The sequence below is a fragment of the Onychostoma macrolepis genome, chromosome 24 (assembly GCF_012432095.1).
Source record: "Onychostoma macrolepis isolate SWU-2019 chromosome 24, ASM1243209v1, whole genome shotgun sequence".
NCBI lineage: Eukaryota > Metazoa > Chordata > Actinopteri > Cypriniformes > Cyprinidae > Onychostoma > Onychostoma macrolepis.
This window is the reverse complement of record NC_081178.1, coordinates 21342342-21364376: the sequence shown is the minus strand read 5'-3', so window position 1 is coordinate 21364376 and position 22035 is coordinate 21342342. Positions and strand designations below refer to the sequence as shown.

At 40.0% G+C, this 22035-nt stretch overlaps 1 protein-coding gene across 2 annotated transcripts in view; it reads right to left on the bottom strand.

Moving 5' to 3' along the window:
• myo3a (myosin IIIA) overlaps positions 1-22035 on the bottom strand; it is a 112627-nt gene that overhangs the window by 18764 nt on the left and 71828 nt on the right. Inside the window, exons 1-14 of one of the 2 annotated variants that reach the window (XM_058766093.1) lie at positions 15141-15373; positions 14137-14236; positions 13376-13492; positions 12944-13048; positions 12350-12433; positions 11995-12197; positions 11388-11486; positions 11175-11289; positions 9512-9638; positions 8076-8292; positions 7721-7868; positions 4027-4180; positions 3354-3442; positions 2790-2919 (exon numbers count right to left, since the gene is read on the bottom strand). In XM_058766093.1, the coding sequence (XP_058622076.1) occupies positions 2790-2919; positions 3354-3442; positions 4027-4180; positions 7721-7868; positions 8076-8292; positions 9512-9638; positions 11175-11289; positions 11388-11486; positions 11995-12197; positions 12350-12433; positions 12944-13048; positions 13376-13492; positions 14137-14202 (1654 nt within the window). In that variant the 5' untranslated portion in view covers positions 14203-14236; positions 15141-15373. Of the gene's footprint in view, positions 1-2789; positions 2920-3353; positions 3443-4026; positions 4181-7720; positions 7869-8075; positions 8293-9511; positions 9639-11174; positions 11290-11387; positions 11487-11994; positions 12198-12349; positions 12434-12943; positions 13049-13375; positions 13493-14136; positions 14237-15140; positions 15374-22035 lie in introns of those variants that run through there. The other variant, XM_058766092.1, reaches the window with a different exon arrangement.

The following is a 22035-nucleotide window of genomic DNA, read 5'->3' as shown; positions in this document are numbered from 1 at the left end:
CAATGAGATTGGTCTATAAGAACTACACATGGATGGGTCTTTTCCTGGTTTTAAAATAAGTGTTATAAATGCCTCTGTAAGGGTTTGTGGTAATTTGACATTTTCTAAAGAATTTTCAAACATTTTCAATAGGAGTGGAGCTATTTTGTGCGCAAAGGCTTTAGAAAATTCTACGGGATATCCATCCGGACCAGGGGTTTTGCTACTTTGCATTGCATTTATTGAGTCTATTACCTCTTGTAGATTAATAGGTCCAAATTAATTTTCAGAATGTTTAAACCATCTAGAAACATTAACATATTTGAGGTATCTTCTGGAAACTCAGAAGAGTACAAATTAGAGTAATATTCTTTGAAGGTGTCATTAATTTCCTTGGGGTCCATTGCTAGAAGCTGACTGACATTTTATCTTATGTGCTAGTAATCGGCTTGCTTTTTCCCCATGTTCGTAATAATTCCCTTTAGACCATAACAAGTACTGTTGAGTCCTTTCAATTGAAAGCTGATCATATTGCGCTTTAAGTTCCACTCTCTTTTTGAATAACTCTTCTGAAGGAGTTAATGAGAGATGGTTATCTATTTCTGCTATAGAATTAATGAGTTGTTGTAATTTTGCATTCTTTAGTTTGTTGGTATATGAAGAATAAGATATGATTTCACCTCTGAAGACTACTTGACATTTTTCCCATAAAGTCGATGGTGATACCTCTTCAAATGTGTTTTTAGCCAAAAAATGATCAATTGCTGTTAATATATGTATGAAATTTTTTTGTCTACCAACAGAGTTGGATTTAATTTCCAAGTGGGGCGTTGGTTACTGCAGAGAGTAAATCGTAAATCTAAAAGTAGTGGGGAGTGATCCGATATTATAATGGCAGAGTATTGAGTTTTTTCTAATGAAGGAAGTACCATCGGAGTAGCCTCTCTTTGTCTTGGAACTGGTGGAAGCAAACCGCAAATGGACGTGATTTTCACCGGGGGATCGGTGAGCTCTCTCCAGTATTGGTGGTTCATTGAAGACTTCTGCTCCCATCACCTCCTTCAGCATTTCGGAAACAAATTTCATCATCTACAGTGCATAAGATCATCAAAGGTTTCGGAGAAACTGGAGAAATCTCTGTGCGTAAGGGATCTTGATTATTTTCACTCCCTTCTAGAATATTAATAATCCTCAAGTTGGATCTGTGGGATCTGTTTTCCAGGTCTTCGATGCGGTCAAGCAAGGACGAGTTTTTGGTTTGCAGAGTTTTGATAACTTTTTCTGCAGCTATCAGCTTTTCAAAGTTTTCCCTGACTCGGAATTCCATCGACACCAAACGGCCTTGAAAATCATCCACCGTTTCTCGTAATGCATCTATCGAACTTTGCAAAGGACCAATAAATTCTTGAATCAAACCACAAATGTCTTCTCTGATACTATTTCTTTGTTTTGTTAGTTCAGAAACTAATTGGTCCATGGAGACAGGTTCAGTCATGGATTGTTTCTCTGCATTAGATGAGGTAGCCATGGCTGCTGATTTACCCGCTATGCTAGCGGCTGATCTCGTGGTCGGCGGAGCTGAAGAGTGAGCTTGCTTTTGTTTAGAGCTGCTCATAGTTCTGCGATGTCTTAAGTAACTATTACTGTGATTGCTGATCTTATATGTCTTATAAATTTTGAAACTTAAAGGATGGATTGGGAGCCCCCGTTCTGTTCACTCCTTCATTGCTATACCGGAAGTGTATTTCTTGCTTTATCAGCCCTCTGTTGCCCCCGCGCCAACTTTTTTGAGACCTGTAGCAGGCATCAAATTTGAAATGAGCTCATTTAGTGGATAAGTGTCAAATTTCTCCATTTAAACATTTGTTATGTTCTCTATGTTCTATTGTGAACAAAATATTGGCTCATGTGATTTGAAAGTCTTTTAGTTTTCATTGTATTCAAATTTAAAAAACGTCCCAACATTTCCAGAATTTGGGTTGTATTTTTAAGTGTGATTACTTTTCAATATGGATGAACTTTAGATGATGTGGCATTTGCTCCATGTAAACAGGTCTTGATAGTTTATAGGAAATTCTGTGTTTTATTTATTTTCTGGATTCTGTACTTTATAATTTGATACAACTGTAACATCAAAAATACTGTCTAACAAATTAATTAATACACTTTTAACAATTTAATCAATTAACAATTAAAAAATGTAATCAAATGAAAATATAACAATTAATTGATAACAAAATATTGCATTTTTTGTCAAACAAGGTGCTACACAGATAAAAATAACTTTTATGGTGTATAAAAAGTAAATAGTAATAATAATAAAAAAATACCCATTTAATGTTTTAATACTTTGTATTATATTAGATTAATATTATATTAAGTATAGCCACAATAATGGCTATAAATTATCTTTTGGGTGTGCAATTAATTTGTGATTTGTGAAATGTAATCACACTGCAGGACTCTGCTAAAAATGGTGGATGTACTCAAAGCAACAAAATGTTCCCTTTTTTTTTCTGGCAGCACAATGGGGAAAAAAAAGTAATTGAACGAGGCAATTACACAATGATTGGATTGACTGACACATTGTTAGAGGTCACTGTTTAGAAAATCTGTCTCATACAGAGAGGACAAATGAAACACACACACCAAAAGCTTTATAAGCGCATGTCTAGATGAATGTGTATAGATTTTTGGGTTCTTTAGCAACAAAAAGTATCTGCATAAAAAAGGACAGAAAATGAAGCATCTAAACAGCAGACATACCAAAGGCTTTAAATGTTTTTAAAGAATACAAAGTCAAAGCAAACCTGTTTTAGTGAGCGGGTGAGTAACCAGTTTACGGATCAGTTCATTCTCTGAGGACCTCAGCAGAAGAACGATATCAGCAGGCAGAGCATCTCTGTTCTTAGCCAGAAAACCGCCGGCATTATAGATCACCTAACCACACGAGAAATAAGATGCATTTACACCTAATAGACTATTATTCTCACAGATGAACTTGGCTTAGAGGGTTAGTTCACCCAAAAATAAAACATTCTGTCATTATTTACTCACCCTTACATTCACAAAAGAAGATATTTTAACAAATGTGTTTTCATTTTCTATACAGCAGAATGGACAAGTTCTTAAAAAAACTGAGAATATATAAACTCTTTGTTTGGGGAATCTAAAATGGTTCTTTAATGGCACTGCAGTGAAAACTCCATTTTGGATCCTTTATTTATAGAAATGTGAATGATGTCAGAATTTTCCCTTTTTTGGGGTAAACAATCCATTTAATTCTCTTTCACACAGTATCTTTGTTTCTGTGGTATGTTTAAAAAAATAAAAAAAGCTGCATAAATAAATATTGATAAATGAAATATTTCTACCTTGCCTGCGTAGTGATGGATTCCAAAGCCCAGATCAACCCTCTTTGGTCTCCAGAAGTTTTTGGACTTTAAGTTGTCCTCAAATTTCTCTGAATGAACAAAAGACAACTGCTTGTTAATTACAATGAATTCATTCACACACTCATCCATTCACAAGTTCATTAGTTCAATAATTAATTTGGTCATTTACTTGTTTGTTGTTGTTGTGTACATTTAACCATTCATAATTTATGTCAGTTCATTCATTCATTTGCTCATTTCTTCATACATTTGTTCGTTCACTGACCCGACCCTCATTAATTCATTCATCCATTCGTGATACCATGAGATACACATGAATGAATTCATCCATCCCTTTCATTCAGTATAAAGCAATAAAGCTAAGTCATGGAAAAACAACTAGGCGTCTAGTCTTGGCATGTTGAATTATTCAGCTATCAGTCAAAGACTTCATTGAGAACGTCCTCTGGAGAAAGCAGATGAAAACAGCATGCCAGTAAATGTTTGATGACAGCCTCTCCCTTGTTTTTGTGGGTCTGAGCATACGTGTGTGTGTGTGTGTGTGTGTGTGAGAGAGCAAGTGTCCCTGGTCATAAGACACCAGGTGAACATAACTAAAGCTAAAAGCTCTCTGATGTTTCAGGGAGAAGGTCAGATGTTGAGAGGAACTTGCCGACGAGGGTCTGGTCAGTTGCCTGAGGAAAGCGACTCTCCTCGTCCAGTAGCGCTAACATGCCCATAGGCTTCTGAAGGAACAGGTCCAGCAGTGGCCGGTTATCTTCATATTCAATCACTCGAGCGTCCACATCTTCATTCAGATACTCATCCTGCAGAGAAACCAAATGATTTAATGAACTTTTATGAGGTTATTGGAATCAAATCTAGAACTGTTTTATACAATACCATTCAAAAGTTTGGGGTCAGTCATTTTAATTTAATTTTTAATTATTTAATTTAATTTTATTTATTTACTTTTAAGAATTAATGCTTTTTACAGCAAGGATGCAATTAATTGACGAAAAGTGACGGTAAAGACTTTTAAAAGGTTGCAAATTATTCAAATTTCAAATAAATGCTGTTTCTTTGAACTTTCTATTCAACAAATAATCCTAAATAAATAAATAAGAATAATAATAAGAAATGTTTCTTGAGCAGCATATTAGAATGATTTCTGAAGGATCATGTGACACTGAAGACTGGAGTAATGATGCTGAAAATTCAGCTTAGCATCACAGGAATAAATTACATATCTATTCAAATAGATAAAAACAGTTATTTCAGTTATTACTTTTTTTTACTGTATTTTTTAGCAAATAAATGCAGCCTGGCTGAGTGAAAGGGACTTCATAAAAAAACAAAAAACAAAAACAAAACATGAAAAAATCTTACCGACCCCACATTTTGGAACATTAGTGTAGATGCAAATAGGGTTGCAAAGGGGTAGAAAATTTCCGGTAAATTTCCAGAAACTTTCCAAAAATCCCTGGAATATTCCAAAAAATCCTGGAAAGTTTCCAAAATTTCTGGAATATTTCTAAAATTTACTGGAAATGTTCCACCTTTTTGCAGCCCTAGATGCAAAACTATCAGTATTTATTTAGTTTGAGGAAGAAAAAATAGACAAAAATTACACAATACTGAAAACATTTCTTAATTTGGTCCAGACAGACACTGCTGTTTCTTTAATTTCTCGTCCCCAAAACAGCATGAAAAACAAAATAAACCATGACTGGTATCCACGTCAATCAGTTATTCTCTTCATGTCTAACTGAGCTGTTTTCTTCCAGAATGAGCTGCAAGTGCACAAGACCTCATGCTGATAGTAAAAATTCTGGTCATGTGAGACTAATTCTACATGAAATGTCAAAAAAAAAAAAGACAATGCAGTCATATCTTGAAATGTCTTGTTTGATTACACTATGTCTCTGAATGTGATGTTGTCTGTGACCTTTCTGCTTGATGCTGCTATTGTTTTGCACCTCAATTTCTCCTCGGGGTACTTCTGTTCATCTATCCACTAATATTTGTAAGCTTCCAACAACACTGCAGACTTCTGCTAGCTGATGCCTGGAGCTCTGCAACCTCCTAAATCTGAGCTACACAGTGTGTCCGGCAATTCCTGCTGCTACACGATGACCTCCTGTGAGCAGAGCACTCAACCCAAAGAGCAAATATCATGTCTGTCTTGTCTCTAGACTGCCATGTTGATAAATTACAATACACGCATGGATCTAAATTATTCACTGGCGAAACGCATCAACACACATACAGAAGCTTGTCCAAGAAATCCAATCTCGGATGTGGATTAGAGCTATTAGCCGCGGGTAAAGTCATCCTGCGAACAGAGAACAACCTCATTTTTTGGGACAGTAAGACTGCTGCTGACATACAAGCCTCGGGGATGAAAGAACAACAGAGATTTGAAGCCACGCGGGTGCAGTGTTCGAATTGAGGGGGTCTGGGGAGGTCCCGGACTATTTCACAAACAAAAATGGTTCCAAACACAGCCACGGCACTCTTTTTGCGTCTCTGAGCAACATGATGGTGTTTCCTGAATGAATCAACCCTTTAAATGATTCGGTTCAATCGCTATGACTCACTAATTAACAGTGACTTACTGACACCTACTGGAGGTTTTAATTTCACATTTAAAGTACCTTTTCATTTTTTTTTATAATTTCAAACATCAGTATTCAACGTTTTAGGATTAAAATATCAAAACATTATTTATGCAGTTGTAAACTGCAGGTTAAATGCATTCATGTCCTACAGCGTGTGTGTAAATAAATACATCTAAATGCCTCTTCAGATGCAGCTTCTGTGTTTCCTCTGCATTGCAAAGATGAATTTTGTTGATAATGATTTTATTTGTTTGGTAATAGCCCCAAATGTCTTATTATTCTAATTGACTTTGTTGATTAAATATAAGAATTTGATGCAAAATAATGCACACTTCTAGAAAAAAAGGCTTTAAAATGCCCATAAAAGGTAAAAATCAATTTAAACTTGTTGGAAAAGATTAATTTCTGTCACTGCTGTGAACTGACCACACAGAATATGAGTCAGCTGTCCACGGCAGTCCTGCAGCGCAACATACTCAGGAAAATATCGTCTGATTATCATTATCGATAAAATCCCAGAAAATATAGAGATATCATATTTTGTCTATATCGCACACCCTTAGGCTAGATATTTAATTATTTTTTGCTTAGTGATTGTTTGGTAGCCTACACATAATTCACTGATCATCATAAAATAAGCTTTTAAATTAGGTTTTCTCAATGATAACAAGGACAAGACAAAAAAAAAAAAAGAAGAATCTTATTTATATAAGGTTTTAATTATTTATTTTTCTTTGGGGGAGGGGGGGTCGTCTGGTTAGGGGGACCCCCCCAAGGGCTTTGACACAATTCGAATACTGCGCAGGTGCAAAAAATAACAGAAAACACACTCTTCAATGTTTACTTCAGGCTACATACTACTGAGTGCTCTGAGTAGAAATAATAATATGGAGAACACACGTCAACAAAAATGATGGTTATGAATACATTTTACAGGTAAAGCTCACAAAGCAATGCCTGGGTCGAATTCCACTAAAAAAAAAAATAAATAAAAATAATACATTTATTATAAGATAATTAAGTATATTATTTTAATTACATTTTCCCCCACTCTCATTGGTGTAATAAAAATCTAAATGTCAGTCCTATGCATATTATTTATATGATGCATAAATGATGCAAAAATAATATTACAAAGTTTTTACTGTATACAGTAAATATATATATATTTTTAATTAAGTAAATTTTTATTATTATTATTTTAGCAATGCCTAGAAGCCAAATAACAATGCTCTAGCATCCTCCTTGAACACCCTAGCAACTGCCTAGCAAATAAATATATTTGTTAGATTTATCCGTACAAACACTAATGAATTATGCATCAGTCACAGAAATGTGGCCATCACAGCCACACATTTACCTAAAGCAGCATTTTCTGTCCACTTACAGAAGCACAAGCAAAGTCAGCGGCTCCTGACGTAACCCTTGTTTCAGATGATTTATGAAGGCACTAATGTGGGTTAGTCGCAAACGTTTAGAGGCACCAAATCACTTTCCCCCTCAAGGCTATAGTCAGTCTGGGGAATTGCCACGCTTGTCTGCGTCAAAAGAAAACTGAATATTCGACTCCCCTTCCTTCCATTTCTCACAATACTGCAATACGATAAATGATGAGGTGTTACCACCATTTAGATGGAAATAGGGTTATGCTGAGGAAAAAAAACTAAATATGCTCCCAAAAGGCATGGAAAAGCTCCCAAACAATTCAAGATTGGATAAAATGATTTTATTAGAGGCAGGATGTACCTGTTCCCAGGCGAAGATGTGCTGGTTGAAGTAGAACTGGATCTGCTCATTGGCGATGTTGATGCAGAGCTGCTCAAAAGAGTTCCTCTTAAAGTTTTCAAAGCCAAAGATGTCCAGAATACCGATGTTCAGACCTTTGTCTCCCTCCCTGGAGAGAAATTCAAATATGGAATTTTAAAAATGTTTGTCATTCACACAATACATAGGATGGAAGTATATCTTTCTAGTTTCTGCTCAATTAGGAGATATTCTAAAGTTGTATTTCTCCTGGATGGTGGTATTGAAAGAATTTGATTGCATCTGTTAAAATAGTGGCAAAACCTGAGCACAGATCGAGAACACTTTCTTCTCTTACCCTGACTGGTTGTCGTTGTCTGGTTTCAGGAGAGAGTTGATGCGGTTGACGATCCAGCTGAACAGGCGTCCATAGAGGGCTTTGCCCATGGCGTCCCGTACCTCAGTGGCCTTCTCCACTGTGTTTGATCTAACGATGGTTTCTCCTCGTGTGACTACACAGTGAGAGGTCAGCGCTTCCTGGAGCTCATCCGCACGGATGCACAACAGCGATGCAGCTGAACATACACAAACATAGAAACATAACAACAATGTGCCGAATTGTTTATATAGGAGAATTCTTGCCACTTCTTATTATTGCAGTGGGTACATACTTACAAGTACATGTAACATGACAATACACCAGTTTTGGGACATGCTATCATCATGAAAAATGATGGTAAAATTACGGTATACAATAAAATTGCAAACCACAAACTACAGTTAACTAAAACTAAAACCATAGAAAACAACAACAAAAACTTTTGTTACTTAGAATAAAATACAAACAACTTAAAAGTTATCAAATAAAAATAAATACGTTTTACATCAGCAAGTTGTCAAGACAACATTTCTCATTTTCATTTAGTTTAACCTGGTGTACTAAATTGAATAGAACTTAAACTCAAATAAAAATGAATAAAAACTACGGTATATAGACATTACAAAAACTAATGACAAACACACTACGAAAAAAAAAAGACAAACACACTACAAAATTACTAAAATTTTAACTACAATATAAACTAATTAAATATATATATATATAAAACTAATTAAATAGATTAATATAAACTAAAGTAATACTGCAAGAAATTCACTTCTACATACAGTTAGCTTTTCATTAATTTGAAAACCCAACTATAGGAAATTTGTTTGCTATATATATCCCAACTTACATATTTTTTTTTTTTTTTTACATATTTACACTAATCAGTAATTGTGCATTTTTCTAACTGCTGTCTCCTGCTTCAATGTTTTTTTTTTTTTTTTCCTGCAATAGAAACATTAATGGTGAACCACGTGAACAGCTTCTGCAAGGGTTTGTGGGCAATATTAGCCTAGACACTTTATGAAATCATCACAGTATAATTACAGATGCACTAAAACCATACAATGGCCCATTACTATTAACTTGAATTTAAAATGGTCAAATGTGGTTTGCTAGTTTGAGTTTGATAAGCTGGTCTGGATAAGCTGGTGAAAAGTGCCCTAAACCTGTCTAAATCTATTAAGTCAGCTAACAGCAACAAACCACCTTAGGCTTGTTTATGGAGATTTTTTTCTAAAGGGATGCAAATAGGGGTTTACTTAGGGTTTCTAGCAGCTCTTAAGAATTACATAAACACACAACGCCCATGACTGATTATATAACTGTGCTCAGGCTCAGATCAAAAGGTTGTGCTGTACAGAGTGAAAGGTCAGACTTGAAAACCTGGAATATGTGACAGTTCTTACCACTCTCTAGTACTGCCATGTTGGAAATGTTGCTTTTGTCCGTCTGATGTTCGGAAGCAACTGATGTGAACTCGACATCTCCTGCATTTAGGATCCCAGCTAAGATACTGTAAACACTCCCGAGCTCCTAATAAGATTATGACAAAAAAATGTACCACGGTTCATATTAATAGATAAACAAAATGCATTCAAGAGACACCAGGCATTAATAACATGATTGATTACATGACATCACATCTATGTTTAAACATCCCAGCCCAGAGGAACGAATCTGCTACATATTTCTATAAAATGTAGCATAGCAGCTAATATCTAGTGGCACACAGACACGTCTGTCTATTCGATTGCATGGATTCCCTTAAGAATACAGTGCTCCATAATGTCAAAACCATGTCACTCACAGGCCTGTGACTACTCATGTCTCCCTCGAGAAATAGAAAACTAAACTGACATTACAGAGACAGAGTAAGTTCTCTCAGAAGATTTAGATGTTGGTCTGGTGGTATTTCAGAGGTATAAAGAGTGGAACAACAGTGACTATCCACTTCTTTAGTAATTCCAGAACTAAGGTTCTTAGCACTCCTAAGCATTCTATTAAATTCTATTAAAATTAATTTTTTTTGCAAATGTAATGTAATAGTGAAAATTAGTGATGAAAGTGTACTCACTTTTAGAACACTTATAGGGCTTTTTATTTCATTAATATTATATTATCAGGATTAAAAAAAAAAAAAAAAGATTAGAAGTACACTACATCTTCAATTATAATTTGAGGAATAGTTCACCCAAAAATGAAAATGAGCCATTCAAGATGTAGATGAGTTTGTTTCTTCATTGGAACACATTTAAGAAAATTTTGCATTTTATCACTTGCTCACCAATGGATCCTCTGCAGTGAATGGGTGCCGTCAGAACAAGAGTCCAAAGAGCTGATATTATCTTATCGTTTTTGAGTGAACTGTTCCTTTAAGCGCATTTCTTCAAGAGCTGAGATTAATGCTGATAAAAAGCACTAAAACAACATATTTTTGATTTATTCTAAAATTTTCTTTATATATATATATATATATATATATATATATAGAGAGAGAGAGAGAGAGAGAGAGAGAGTATATTAGGCTTATTCATGGTGCATCTACACTGAAATGTTAAAAATCAATTTCTCTATAAAGAAAAGGTTACTTCCTGAACCCGACGTTGCGCTCTATTGTGACTGTTTCATGATCTTGGGATATCTGATATCTTATTTCACTGATAAGCTTGGATGTGGCCTTCCAGACAAAATGGGCACTGGTTATGTATTCCAGCATGCATCACTGATTCGCCTGATGGTAATTGTGGAGACTGATGGCATTAGAGCACTGGGTCACAACTTCTACATAACCCTCCACACAGGCCATCGCCAGCGTTCAGAGCACGGCAGGCTGTTCTCACGGTCACTGCACATCAGCATTCCACTTGTCTAATACACCTCATTATTTAGTAATCAAACGACATTTTAGCCCTTTCTCCAAAAAAAACCAACATTTACATTTTAGTATAATGAAAGTCAGTGCTATCACCTCCAATAGTAAATAAATGTTCAAAGTGACACTTATTATTGAAAATGTGATTCTAAAAATAAAGGTTCTATGCAACAAGGTGGTGTTTTAGGTTTGTGTACCTCTAGGGTGAAGCCGATGACTTTGAAGCACTGCTCCACTGTCTCAAACTGCTCCTTATAGAAGGCATTGCCCACAATGTCAGGCACTAATTTAACATTCTCATTGTGGAGATATCTGGAATTGAGAAAAAGAGAGTACAAAATAGAAATAAGGATGTCAGATGAGGATCCAGATAAAAACAGCAGGCTGTTATCAGGTGCTCAAGAACTTACTTTGGAGTTTTGCTGTCTGACAGCTTGTAGTGGCCAAGTTTCTTCCTCTCAGCCAGACCGGCATAGATATAATAGAAGATGTGGAAATTACGTTCCCCTCTGAAAAAAATAAAGATGTTTGTTTATAGAATGGAATTTAGCATCTAAGCAGTTGAGAAAAAAGTATTGGTGGTAAATGTTAGCAAGTCAACTTATTAAAAAAGAAAAGTATATTCTCCATTTTCTTATTTTTAATGCACTGTATATGTTTTAAAAGAAAATACTTTATCAGTCTTTCTAATTCAAAATTTAATGTTGAATACAATGTGTTACCAGCCATTTCTTTATTGTTAAATTTGACATTTCTGAAAATTATAATAAATGTGAAATTGTAACAATTTCCTTTTTTCATTATGCTTAATTTATTGTTTATTATTTATTGTCTTTTTAAAAAATGTTTTTTACCCTATTTACTGAATGTGCTTTGATAAAACAGGATAACTATTAAATATCAAAATGTGTTTGGTCATTTCAGTCAGTCCTTATCATTCAATATTTAATTCTGTATTCATGCTGAATTTAGCTGCAGCTTGAAGGTTAAGGCAATAGGAGAGAGATGGTCTCCTACACGGCCTGGTGTACGACCCGAGACTTCTCCAGCAGGTAATCTGAGATCTGAGCTCCCACCACGGTCCCTCCACAGGTGAACTTCATCTCCAGATATTTCCCAAAACGACTGGAGTTATCATTGATCACAGTGCAAGCATTTCCAAAGGCCTCCACCAGACTATTGACCAGCAAAATCTTCTCTTGGAGGGTCCGATTGTTTGCCTGAAGAGACAAATTTAAAAAAAAACAATAATATATATATATATATATATATATAGATAGATAGATAGATAGATAGATAGATAGATAGGTAGATAGATTGATAGATAGTCATCTACCCATTATTGCAAAATAAAAGTGATCACTCTCCGAACCTTTCCTAAGACGGTCAGCTGTTGGACTAATAAGTGGGCACTTTCCGTTTTCCCAGAACCACTCTCTCCGCTAATGACAATGCACTGCACACAGAAACAAGCAGTTCAGAACATGACTGATGATACACTGAGAAAAATAGGTAAATCTAAATATCAAAACATTAGGTCACACTTTATTTTAAGGTCCAATTCTCGATATTAACAAACCATCAACTATGACTTTTGCCTCAATAAACTCCTAATTTGCTGCTTGTTAATAGTTAGTAAGGTAGTTGTTAAGTTTAGGTATTGTTTAGGATTAGGGACGTAGAATATGGTCATGCAGAATATGTGCTTTATAAGTACTAATAAACAGCTGGTATGTTATTACTAGGCAGGCTAATAAGCAACTAGTTAATAGTGAGAATCAGTCCCTATACTAAAGTGTTACCAGATATTATTTACTATCATTGAATCAACCTAATTCATTACTTGAAACTACCAAAACTACTTCATATGGGTTAAATCAGGTAGAAATATCTTTTTAAAGTAACAATTGCACGTTACAATGTTTTGAAGGAACATAGTCTAGGACCATAGAGGAACATATTCTACCTGATCAGCATTATAGGCCACCATGGACTGATATGCGATGTCTGCAACTGCATATATATGAGGAGGGTTGGACGTTCTTTTGGCTCCAATGTAATCCTTAGAATGCTGTCAGAGAATCACAAAATATTAGACAACTGTATTTGACTAATTTGATAATTCACATTTCCTGAAACAAAAGTGTAACATGTAATTAAGTGTTCGAAACTTTTAGTTTGCATTTAAGTGTATTCTTAAAGTATATTTTTTCCATAATAATATATATCAAATATCCACTCTTTCTGCAAAAGGTACAATATCACAAAACAGATACAGATTGATGGGTGAGGAAGAAAGCGAACAAGAGATGTGGCAGTAAATTGAATGTAGTAGACTATGAAATGCTGATATCTCTCACACACACGCACACACACACACACACACACACACACACACCTCCGGCGTGTACAGCTCCGTTTTGTGGAATGGATTCACCGCTATGAGGATGTCTCCAACGTAGGTGTAGATCTGCTCCTTTCCATAACGTCTCTGTAGCTGTTCAGTGATTGTGTTCTAACAGAGAGACAATTAAACATCACAGATGGCCGTCCCATCATACCACTGCACAATGATACACAACAATATAACCATCTAATATCACATTTTCATGCATGACCAAACCTAGACACGGTGAGATGATTCATTATCTAGACTGCTGCATTTATGGCTCTTTACATAGTGATTATTGCACACTATGTACATTTTGCTGCCATATGCGGCCAATATGGCCATACAAGACAGTTACACACATCACAGGTCTCCATCTGGTGATATCAGTCCAAGGACAAAAGCATAATACAAGTGCTTCCTGTCAGCACTGCTACCATAATGGATGAGAAAATATATCTAGTGTCAATGAGAGCCCTCTGCATTGATAAATCACCTTAAATGCGTTTCTGTACAAACTCTGTTATTGTTCACTAATCTGTCTATTTATTCACTTGACAGTTAAAATATGACACTGCTTGGATGAGTTATGGTCGCTTGACAGTCTCTCTGAAAAACGCTGCTGGAAAATGTAAGTAGTACAAAAAATTCCAGCTGTCTGACAGAAGGCTGGAAAATTTCCTGAAGTCTTTCCTGAGTCTATGTACTGATGATCAAAACGTGTGTGTGTGTGTGTGTGTTTTGGCCTTTCTCTTGTGGGGTCTTCTTACTTCATCTAGAACCTCTAGGGTTGCCAGATCATCCACGTCGTCACAAGTTTGACTTTGAGACTTCATGTAGCTGCCTTTTTTGGTGTGGATCCGCTCATGCCTGCAACCACGAAAGTTAAAATCACAGAAATTACTCACACAAATTACCTTTGTTGAAACTATTGATAAAGTCATTAAAGGAAATGATGAAAAAAATCAATAGTTATATAACAAAATTGCTAAGTCATTTGGAGATGCCCATATCTAATTTCAAAATCTTTATTTCAAGGTTATTTTATTCTATAGCTTTATTATTTTTTCAAAAACTATGCAGCAAAATTATCACAATAAATTGAGTTAGCATCTTATCAAACTTACAATACAGTAGGTGCTAAAAAACAGGCATAAAAAATATATTACTGTTCAAAAGTTTGGTGTTAGTAAGATTTTCCCCCCCTAAAAGAAATTAACAGCTATATACAGTGAGGAAAATAAGTATTTGAACACCCTGCTATTTTGCAAGTTCTCCCACTTAGAAATCATGGAGGGGTTTGAAATTGTCATCGTAGGTGCATGTCCACTGTGAGAGACATAATCTAAAAAAAAAAATCCAGAAATCACAATGTATGATTTTTTAACTATTTATTTGTATGATACAGCTGCAAATAAGTATTTGAACACCTGAGAAAATCAATGTTAATATTTGGTACAGTAGCCTTTGTGTCACGTCCCTGGACTGTCTTGTGTGTGTTTTGCTCCCCATGTGTGCCCTGTGACCTAGTTTCTGTCTCCCCTTGATTGGTTAATTTGATTCCAGGTGTGTCTCCCTTAGTTCCTTGATTGTCCTGTCTTTAAAACCCCAGTCCTTTCAGTTAGTGTTTGTCGGTCTTTGAAAGTCATCCTGAGTGTCAACCCTGCCTGTGATCTGTGTCCCTTTTGGTTATTAAAACTCCCGTGTTGCTAATTCCTCGTCTCCTCGTTCCTGGTTCCCGTGCTCCCCGTGAGAGTGTGACAGAAAGACCGACCTTAACAAAGTAACCTCCGCATTTTTCCCTCCGTTTTGTTTTCTCGTTTTACCCAGTGTTTTTTCTTTCCGTTGTGTTCGATGGATCCCTATGTTCGGCCCGAATTCCTCCTCCTCCTGCTGGAGCAGGGGGACAGATCTCTCGAGGACCACACCAGACTATTCCTGATGATAGCTAATGACACCAGCTACCCGGACGGCACGCTCTGCTCATTCTACAACGCAAGTCTGAACACCGCGTGCAGGCGCTGTCGTCCGAGGATGGTCCTCGAGAGGATTTCGCCGCCTTCGTGGAGTGGATGCTGGTGAAAGCGGATCACCCTCACCGTCTCTTCCGAGGATGATCTCGCCAGATCCACTCCAGACCCAGAGCCCAGCCCACCAACTCCCAGCGATGCGGAGCATCAGCCCGAGCCCACCGATGACGGAGAGCCATTGCCGCTGCGATCTGCGAGCCAGCGCGGCCGAGCGACTGAGCGGAAGATCGCCCGGAAGTTGAGCCCAACACGTCAGATCAGGTGCGAGCGGCGGCGGTGCCCATCGCGAGGAGCCAACCGTGGGCGGTGTGGCGGAGTGGAGCTCCGCCCCTGCATCACGGCTGAGGATGAGCTGATCATCTATCTGGGGCTGCTGGACATGGAGGAGGATTTACTGGACTGGGAAAGCGGATCTGGAGGTCAACGTTTCCCTTCACCAGCCGCCGTTCGCGGTCCAGGAAAACCCGCCGGCAGAGAGTATGGCAAGCCCGCCGGCAGAGAGTATGGCAAGCCGCCGGCAGAGAGTATGGCAAGCCCGCCGGCAGAGAGTATGGCAAGCCCGCCGGCAGAGAGTATGGCAAGCCCGCCGGCAGAGTATGGCAAGCCGCCGGCAGAGAGTATGGCAAGCCCGCCGGCAGAGAGTATGGCAAGCCCGCCGGCAGAGAGTATGGCAAGCCCGCCGGCAGAGAGTATGGCAAGCCCGCCGCGCCTGCCCCTCGCAAACCCGCCGCGCCTGCCCCTCGCAAACCCGCCGGCGCCTGCCCCTCGCAAAACCGCGGCGCCTGCCCCTCGCAAGAGCCCGCGGCGCCTGCCCCTCGCAAACCCTCTAGAGTCTCCGCTGGTTCCGTCCAGCACAGCGCTTCAAGCGCCCCCAGTGCCTGCGCCAGAAGGCGCTCCCAAGAGTCTCCGCTGGTTCCGTCCAGCACAGCGCTTCAGCGCCCCCAGTGCCTGCGCCACGGCGCTCCCAAGTCTCCGCTGGTTCCGTCCAGCACAGCGCTTCAGCGCCCCCAGTGCCTGCGCCAAGAAGGCGCTCCCAAGAAGTCTCCGCTGGTTCCGTCCAGCACAGCGCTTCAGCGCCCCCAGTGCCTACACCAGAAGGCGCCTCCCTGTCTCCGCTGCAAGCGTCTCCCTGTCTCAGCGCTGCCAGGCGCCCCAAGTGTCCGCGCTTCAAGAGCGCCCCCAGTGCCGGCCCCTCGCAGTGCCCCCAGTGCCTGCGCCACGGCGCTTCAAGAGTCCCCGCTGGTCCCGTCCAGCACCGCGCTGCCAGAGCGCCCCCAGTGCCTGCACCAGAAGGCGCCTCCTGTCTCCAGCGCTGCAAGAGCGCCTCCCTGTCTCCAGCTGCAAGGCGCCTCCCTGTCTCCAGCGCTGCAAGGCGCCTCCCTGTCTCAGCGCTGCAAGGCGTCTCCCTGTCTCCAGCGCTGCAAGGCGTCTCCCTGTCTCCAGCGCTGCAAGGCGTCTCCCTGTCTCCAGCGCTGCAAGAGCGTCTCCCTGTCTCCAGCGCTGCAAGGCGTCTCCCTGTCTCCAGCTGCAAGGCGTCTCCCTGTCTCCAGCTGCAAGAGCGTCTCCCTGTCTCCAGCGCTGCAAGAGCGTCTCCCTGTCTCCAGCGCTGCAAGGCGTCTCCCTGTCTCCAGCTGCAAGAGCGTCTCCCTGTCTCCAGCGCTGCAAGGCGTCTCCCTGTCTCCAGCGCTGCCAGAGCGCCCCAAGGGTCCGCGCTTCAAGAGCGCCCCCCAGTGCCGGCCCCTCGCAAATGCCCACCCTCCCACCGCTCCTGCCTCCTCCTCCGCTGTCGTCTGGCAGCCCCTCTGCTCGCCCTCAGCCCACCATCAATACGGTGCGAGCCCCACAGGACTGCCATCCTCCAGCATCGCCGGGGCTGGAGTATCCTCACCTCCGCCTCCAACCTCCTCGGCCCGGACTCTGCCTCGGCCCGTTGACCCAGCGGCTCCACCTCGGCTCCTAGCTCCCTCGCCTCCACCGTCACCCGTCGATCCTCCAGCTCCACCAGGCTCCCTCGTCCCTCCGGCTCCGCCTTGGTCGGGCGTCGACCCGCCATCGCCTCAGGACTCCGCTCCTCCGGCTGCACCTCGTCGCTCCGTCCCACCGCTCAGTTGGGCTCCTTCCTCCCACCGGCTCAGTTGGGCTCCTTCCTCCCGCCAGCTCCACCTTGGTCCTCAGTCGCTCCGGCTCCGCCGCGGATCTCCGGAGCTCCGCCTTCGCCTCGGTCGCCAGAGCACTCTGCTCCACCTTGGCCCCGGATCCTCGGCATTCCCTGGCTCGTCGGCTCTCCGTCTCCGCCTCGGGCTCCTCCACCACCTGCTCCGCCGCTGGTCGGCCCCTGGAGTCGGAGGCCATTCCTCCTCCATGGCTCCTCCCTCCGTCGGCTCCACCGTGGGCCATCATCATGGCTGTGGCCTGGGTCCGGCCAGGCTCCTCCTGCTCCGGGTCCCTCCTGTCTCTTCCCTGGCTCCTCCCTCCTTCGTTGCCTCCCTGGTCTCCGTCCTCCTCCTGAGCCTCCGCCATGGTTCCCACCCGTTTCCCCCCCCCTCTGTTGTTCCACGGTGCGAGGACGCACCTTCCGGGAGGGGGGAGTAATGTCACGTCCTGGACTGTCTTGTGTGTGTTTTGCTCCCCATGTGTGCCCTGTGACCTAGTTTCTGTCTCCCCTTGATTGGTTAATTTGATTCCAGGTGTGTCTCCTTTAGTTCCTTGATTGTCCTGTCTTTAAAACCCCAGTCCTTTCAGTTAGTGTTTGTCGGTCTTTGAAAGTCATCCTGAGTGTCAACCCTGCCTGTGATCTGTGTCCCTTTTGGTTATTAAAACTCCCGTGTTGCTAATTCCTCGTCTCCTCGTTCCTGGTTCCCGTGCTCCCCGTGAGAGTGTGACACTTTGACACTTTGTTTGCAATTACAGAGGTCAAACGTTTCCTGTAGTTTTTCACCAGGTTTGCACACACTGCAGGAGGGATTTTGGCCCACCTCCACACAGATCTTCTCTAGATCAGTCAGGTTTCTGGCTTTGAGCTCCCTCCAAAGATTCTCTATTGGGTTTAGGTCTGAGACTGGCTAGGCCACGCCAGAACCTTGATATGCTTCTTACAGAGCCACTCCTTGGTTATCCTGGCTGTGTGCTTCGGGTCATTGTCATGTTGGAAGACCCAGCCTCGACCCATCTTCAATGCTCTAACTGAGGGAAGGAGGTTGTTCTCCAAAATCTCGCAATACATGGCCCCGGTCATCCTCTCCTTAATACAGTGCAGTCGCCCTGTCCCATGTGCAGAAAAACACCCCAAAGCATGATGCTACCACCCCATGCTTCACAGTAGGGATGGTGTTCTTGGGATGGTACTCATCATTCTTCTTCCTCCAAACACGTTTAGTGGAATTATGACCAAAAAGTTCTATTTTGGTCTCATCTGACCACATGACTTTCTCCCATGACTCCTCTGGATCATCCAAATGGTCATTGGCAAACTTAAGTCAGGCCTGGTTTAAGCAGGGGAACCTTCCGTGTCATGCATGATTTCAAACCATGACGCCTTAGTGTATTACCAACAGTAACCTTGGAAACGGTGGTCCCAGCTCTTTTCAGGTCATTGACCAGCTCCTCCCGTGTAGTTCTGGGCTGATTTCTCACCTTTCTTAGGATCATTGAGACCCCACGAGGTGAGATCTTGCATGGAGCCCCAGTCCGAGGGAGATTGACAGTCATGTTTAGCTTCTTCCATTTTCTAATGATTGCTCCAACAGTGGACCTTTTTCACCAAGCTGCTTGGCAATTTCCCGTAGCCCTTTCCGGCCTTGTGGAGGTGTACAATTTTGTCTCTAGTGTCTTTGGACAGCTCTTGGTCTTGGCCATGTTAGTAGTTGGATTCTTACTGATTGTATGGGGTGGACAGGTGTCTTTATGCAGCTAACGACCTCAAACAGGTGCATCTAATTTAGGATAATAAATGGAGTGGAGGTGGACATTTTAAAGGCAGACTAACAGGTCTTTGAGGGTCAGAATTCTAGCTGATAGACAGGTGTTCAAATACTTATTTGCAGCTGTATCATACAAATAAATAGTTAAAAATCATACATTGTGATTTCTGGATTTTTTTTAGATTATGTCTCTCACAGTGGACATGCACCTACGATGACAATTTCAGACCCTCCATGATTTCTAAGTGGGAGAACTTGCAAAATAGCAGGGTGTTCAAATACTTATTTTCCTCACTGTATGTGTGTATATATATATATATATATATATATATAAGGTAACACTTTATTTTAGGGTCTCTTAAATAGTTGCTTATTAGCATGCATATTACTGGAATATTAGCCATTTATTAGTAGTAATTAAACACATATCTACATGACCTTATTCTACATCCCTAATCCTACCCAATACCTAAATTTTCCCTAAGCAGCAAATCAGCCGACTGCTGACTAACCTTTTTTTTTTAACACTAAAAAGTATTATGAAAATAGTTTAAACTAGTTTTACCCATAAATAATACAACCGTATATACTATACTTAATAGTTGTTTTATGAATTTTTAAACTTGTTAAATATGTTTTTGATGTTATTAAACAAACGCTAGGTAAAGTAAGACAGCTTTGCACATTGGTCAAAACCATGTATTTACACATTCAAAAGAGTAACTCTTGAATAAACCCTACATCTTAAGCACTCTTAAGATTAATTACAGAGCCAAGAAAAGCACAACATATGAGCATACTCTCAATGATATTGGTATTATACACTAAAGCTGCAAAAGTGAGCTAACCAACAACACATTCTGCGAATCACAAAAACACACCATTGGGAACACAATCAACACTTTTGGGAAAGCCGCAAGGAAAGTCGTCACAAAATATGATCAGAGACAGGAAGCTGCTACTGCTACATCCACAGAAAGTAGATTCGATCTAACCCATGTGACTGACAGTCAATATCTCATACCTGGAATCACTGTCTCTCCTTTCAGATATTCCAAGATGGCTTAAATGATAAAAATCAAGTTAATGTCTTAGAAGCATAGCAGGGTTTGTGATGGTGCCGCTATAATGGCTAGCACTGCAGTCAGCTTTTATGTAAATGTAAAAAATATAAGTAATTCTGATGTATCTCTGGCTTTCAAGGCTGATTACAGAGGACTCATTCTTGCATTTTGAGTTATTTATAAATTGTTGTCTGTTTAAACATGCTCTAGATGGACACAGCATGTCAAGTCAATAATAGTTTCAATAAAATCCGACAACAGGGGTATCATAAACTTTGCTATATATTTTACAGGTCGGTCCAGCTAAGACTCAAGCATGTTTTAGAGAAAATAAACAATATATTTTAAACGGAAGATGGGACTTTCAAATATTCTGCCATCATATTCTACATAAGAATGCATCAGGTTTTTTTTTTTTTTTTTTTTATGAATGGATTGCTTCTCTTTATACAAACTCTGGTAGAGTTTGGCCAGTCATTACTTGTGAAAAAGAATAGTAAAAAAAATAAAACAAATAAAAATAAAAATAGCATTCATTACGGAAATAATATACATTAAAATAATATACTTAATTATGAACTGAATGTAATGTGTTCAGATTAATGTTAACTGAAATTAAAATAAAAATGTCTTACAGTTTAAATTTATATATTTAAAGCAATTAGCTGAACTTTAGAGTGATTTGTGACAGTAGGACGTACCATAAGTACTTAAATCTATTGTCTATTGTCTTTGAAGTACGGTTAAAATGTACTGCTGAATGTACTGACAAGCATTTATGGTAATATGAAATTACTGTAACTTCATTTCTATCAAAACTCGTATGTCATGTATTTAAATTATATTTTTTAATTACACATTTGTAATAATGAAGTTGTGATTTAATACAATTAAAATAATATTAAAGGTGCCATAGAATGGAAAACTGTATTTACCTTGGCATAGTTGAATAATAAGAGTTCTGTACATGGAAATGACTCAGACACCATTGTTTCCTCCTTCTTATGTAAATCTCGGGAATAAAAAAGACCACTGAAAAATAGGCGAATCAGAACGTAACACCGACTGTGACGCAACAGTCGGGATCACTAATAGTTACACCCTCAACATTTGCATATACCCGCCTATGTTCTAGGCCAGCCGCTGACGAAGAGTTTTATTAATCAAAATATAAATTAATCAAGTATAACTAATGTGAATATAGCCGTTTATGTATCAAGGTATTCTACTATTATAAAATTGTATCTGCCTGCGTGTGTAGAGGCCTGCAGAAGAATGGAATGTGCCGACGTATGGTTTAAGGTAAAGCGGCACATCCTGTTTTGACATGAGAGGGTCTCTTCCTTTTACTTAAATTGGGGCCTATTGTCTGCTCCAGGAAACATATGGAGAGGCACATCCAAAAGAGGTAAACAATAATGATATAGTAAAAGCATTGAACACACCTTAGGAGAAAAAAACTGTATATAAGAGGATGCAAACCCAGATTCGGGAGATTCTCTGCAGGGTCTCTCAGACTTCATTATCAAATATAATGAAGTCTTATCTTCTGGCATCAAAACTCCAAGACTTTGAGAATGATTCCTCACAGCAGCGGCAGAAGCCACCACACCGCCAGCTGAAGCATCAGAAGTTCTGCAGGTATTGTGAAGAAA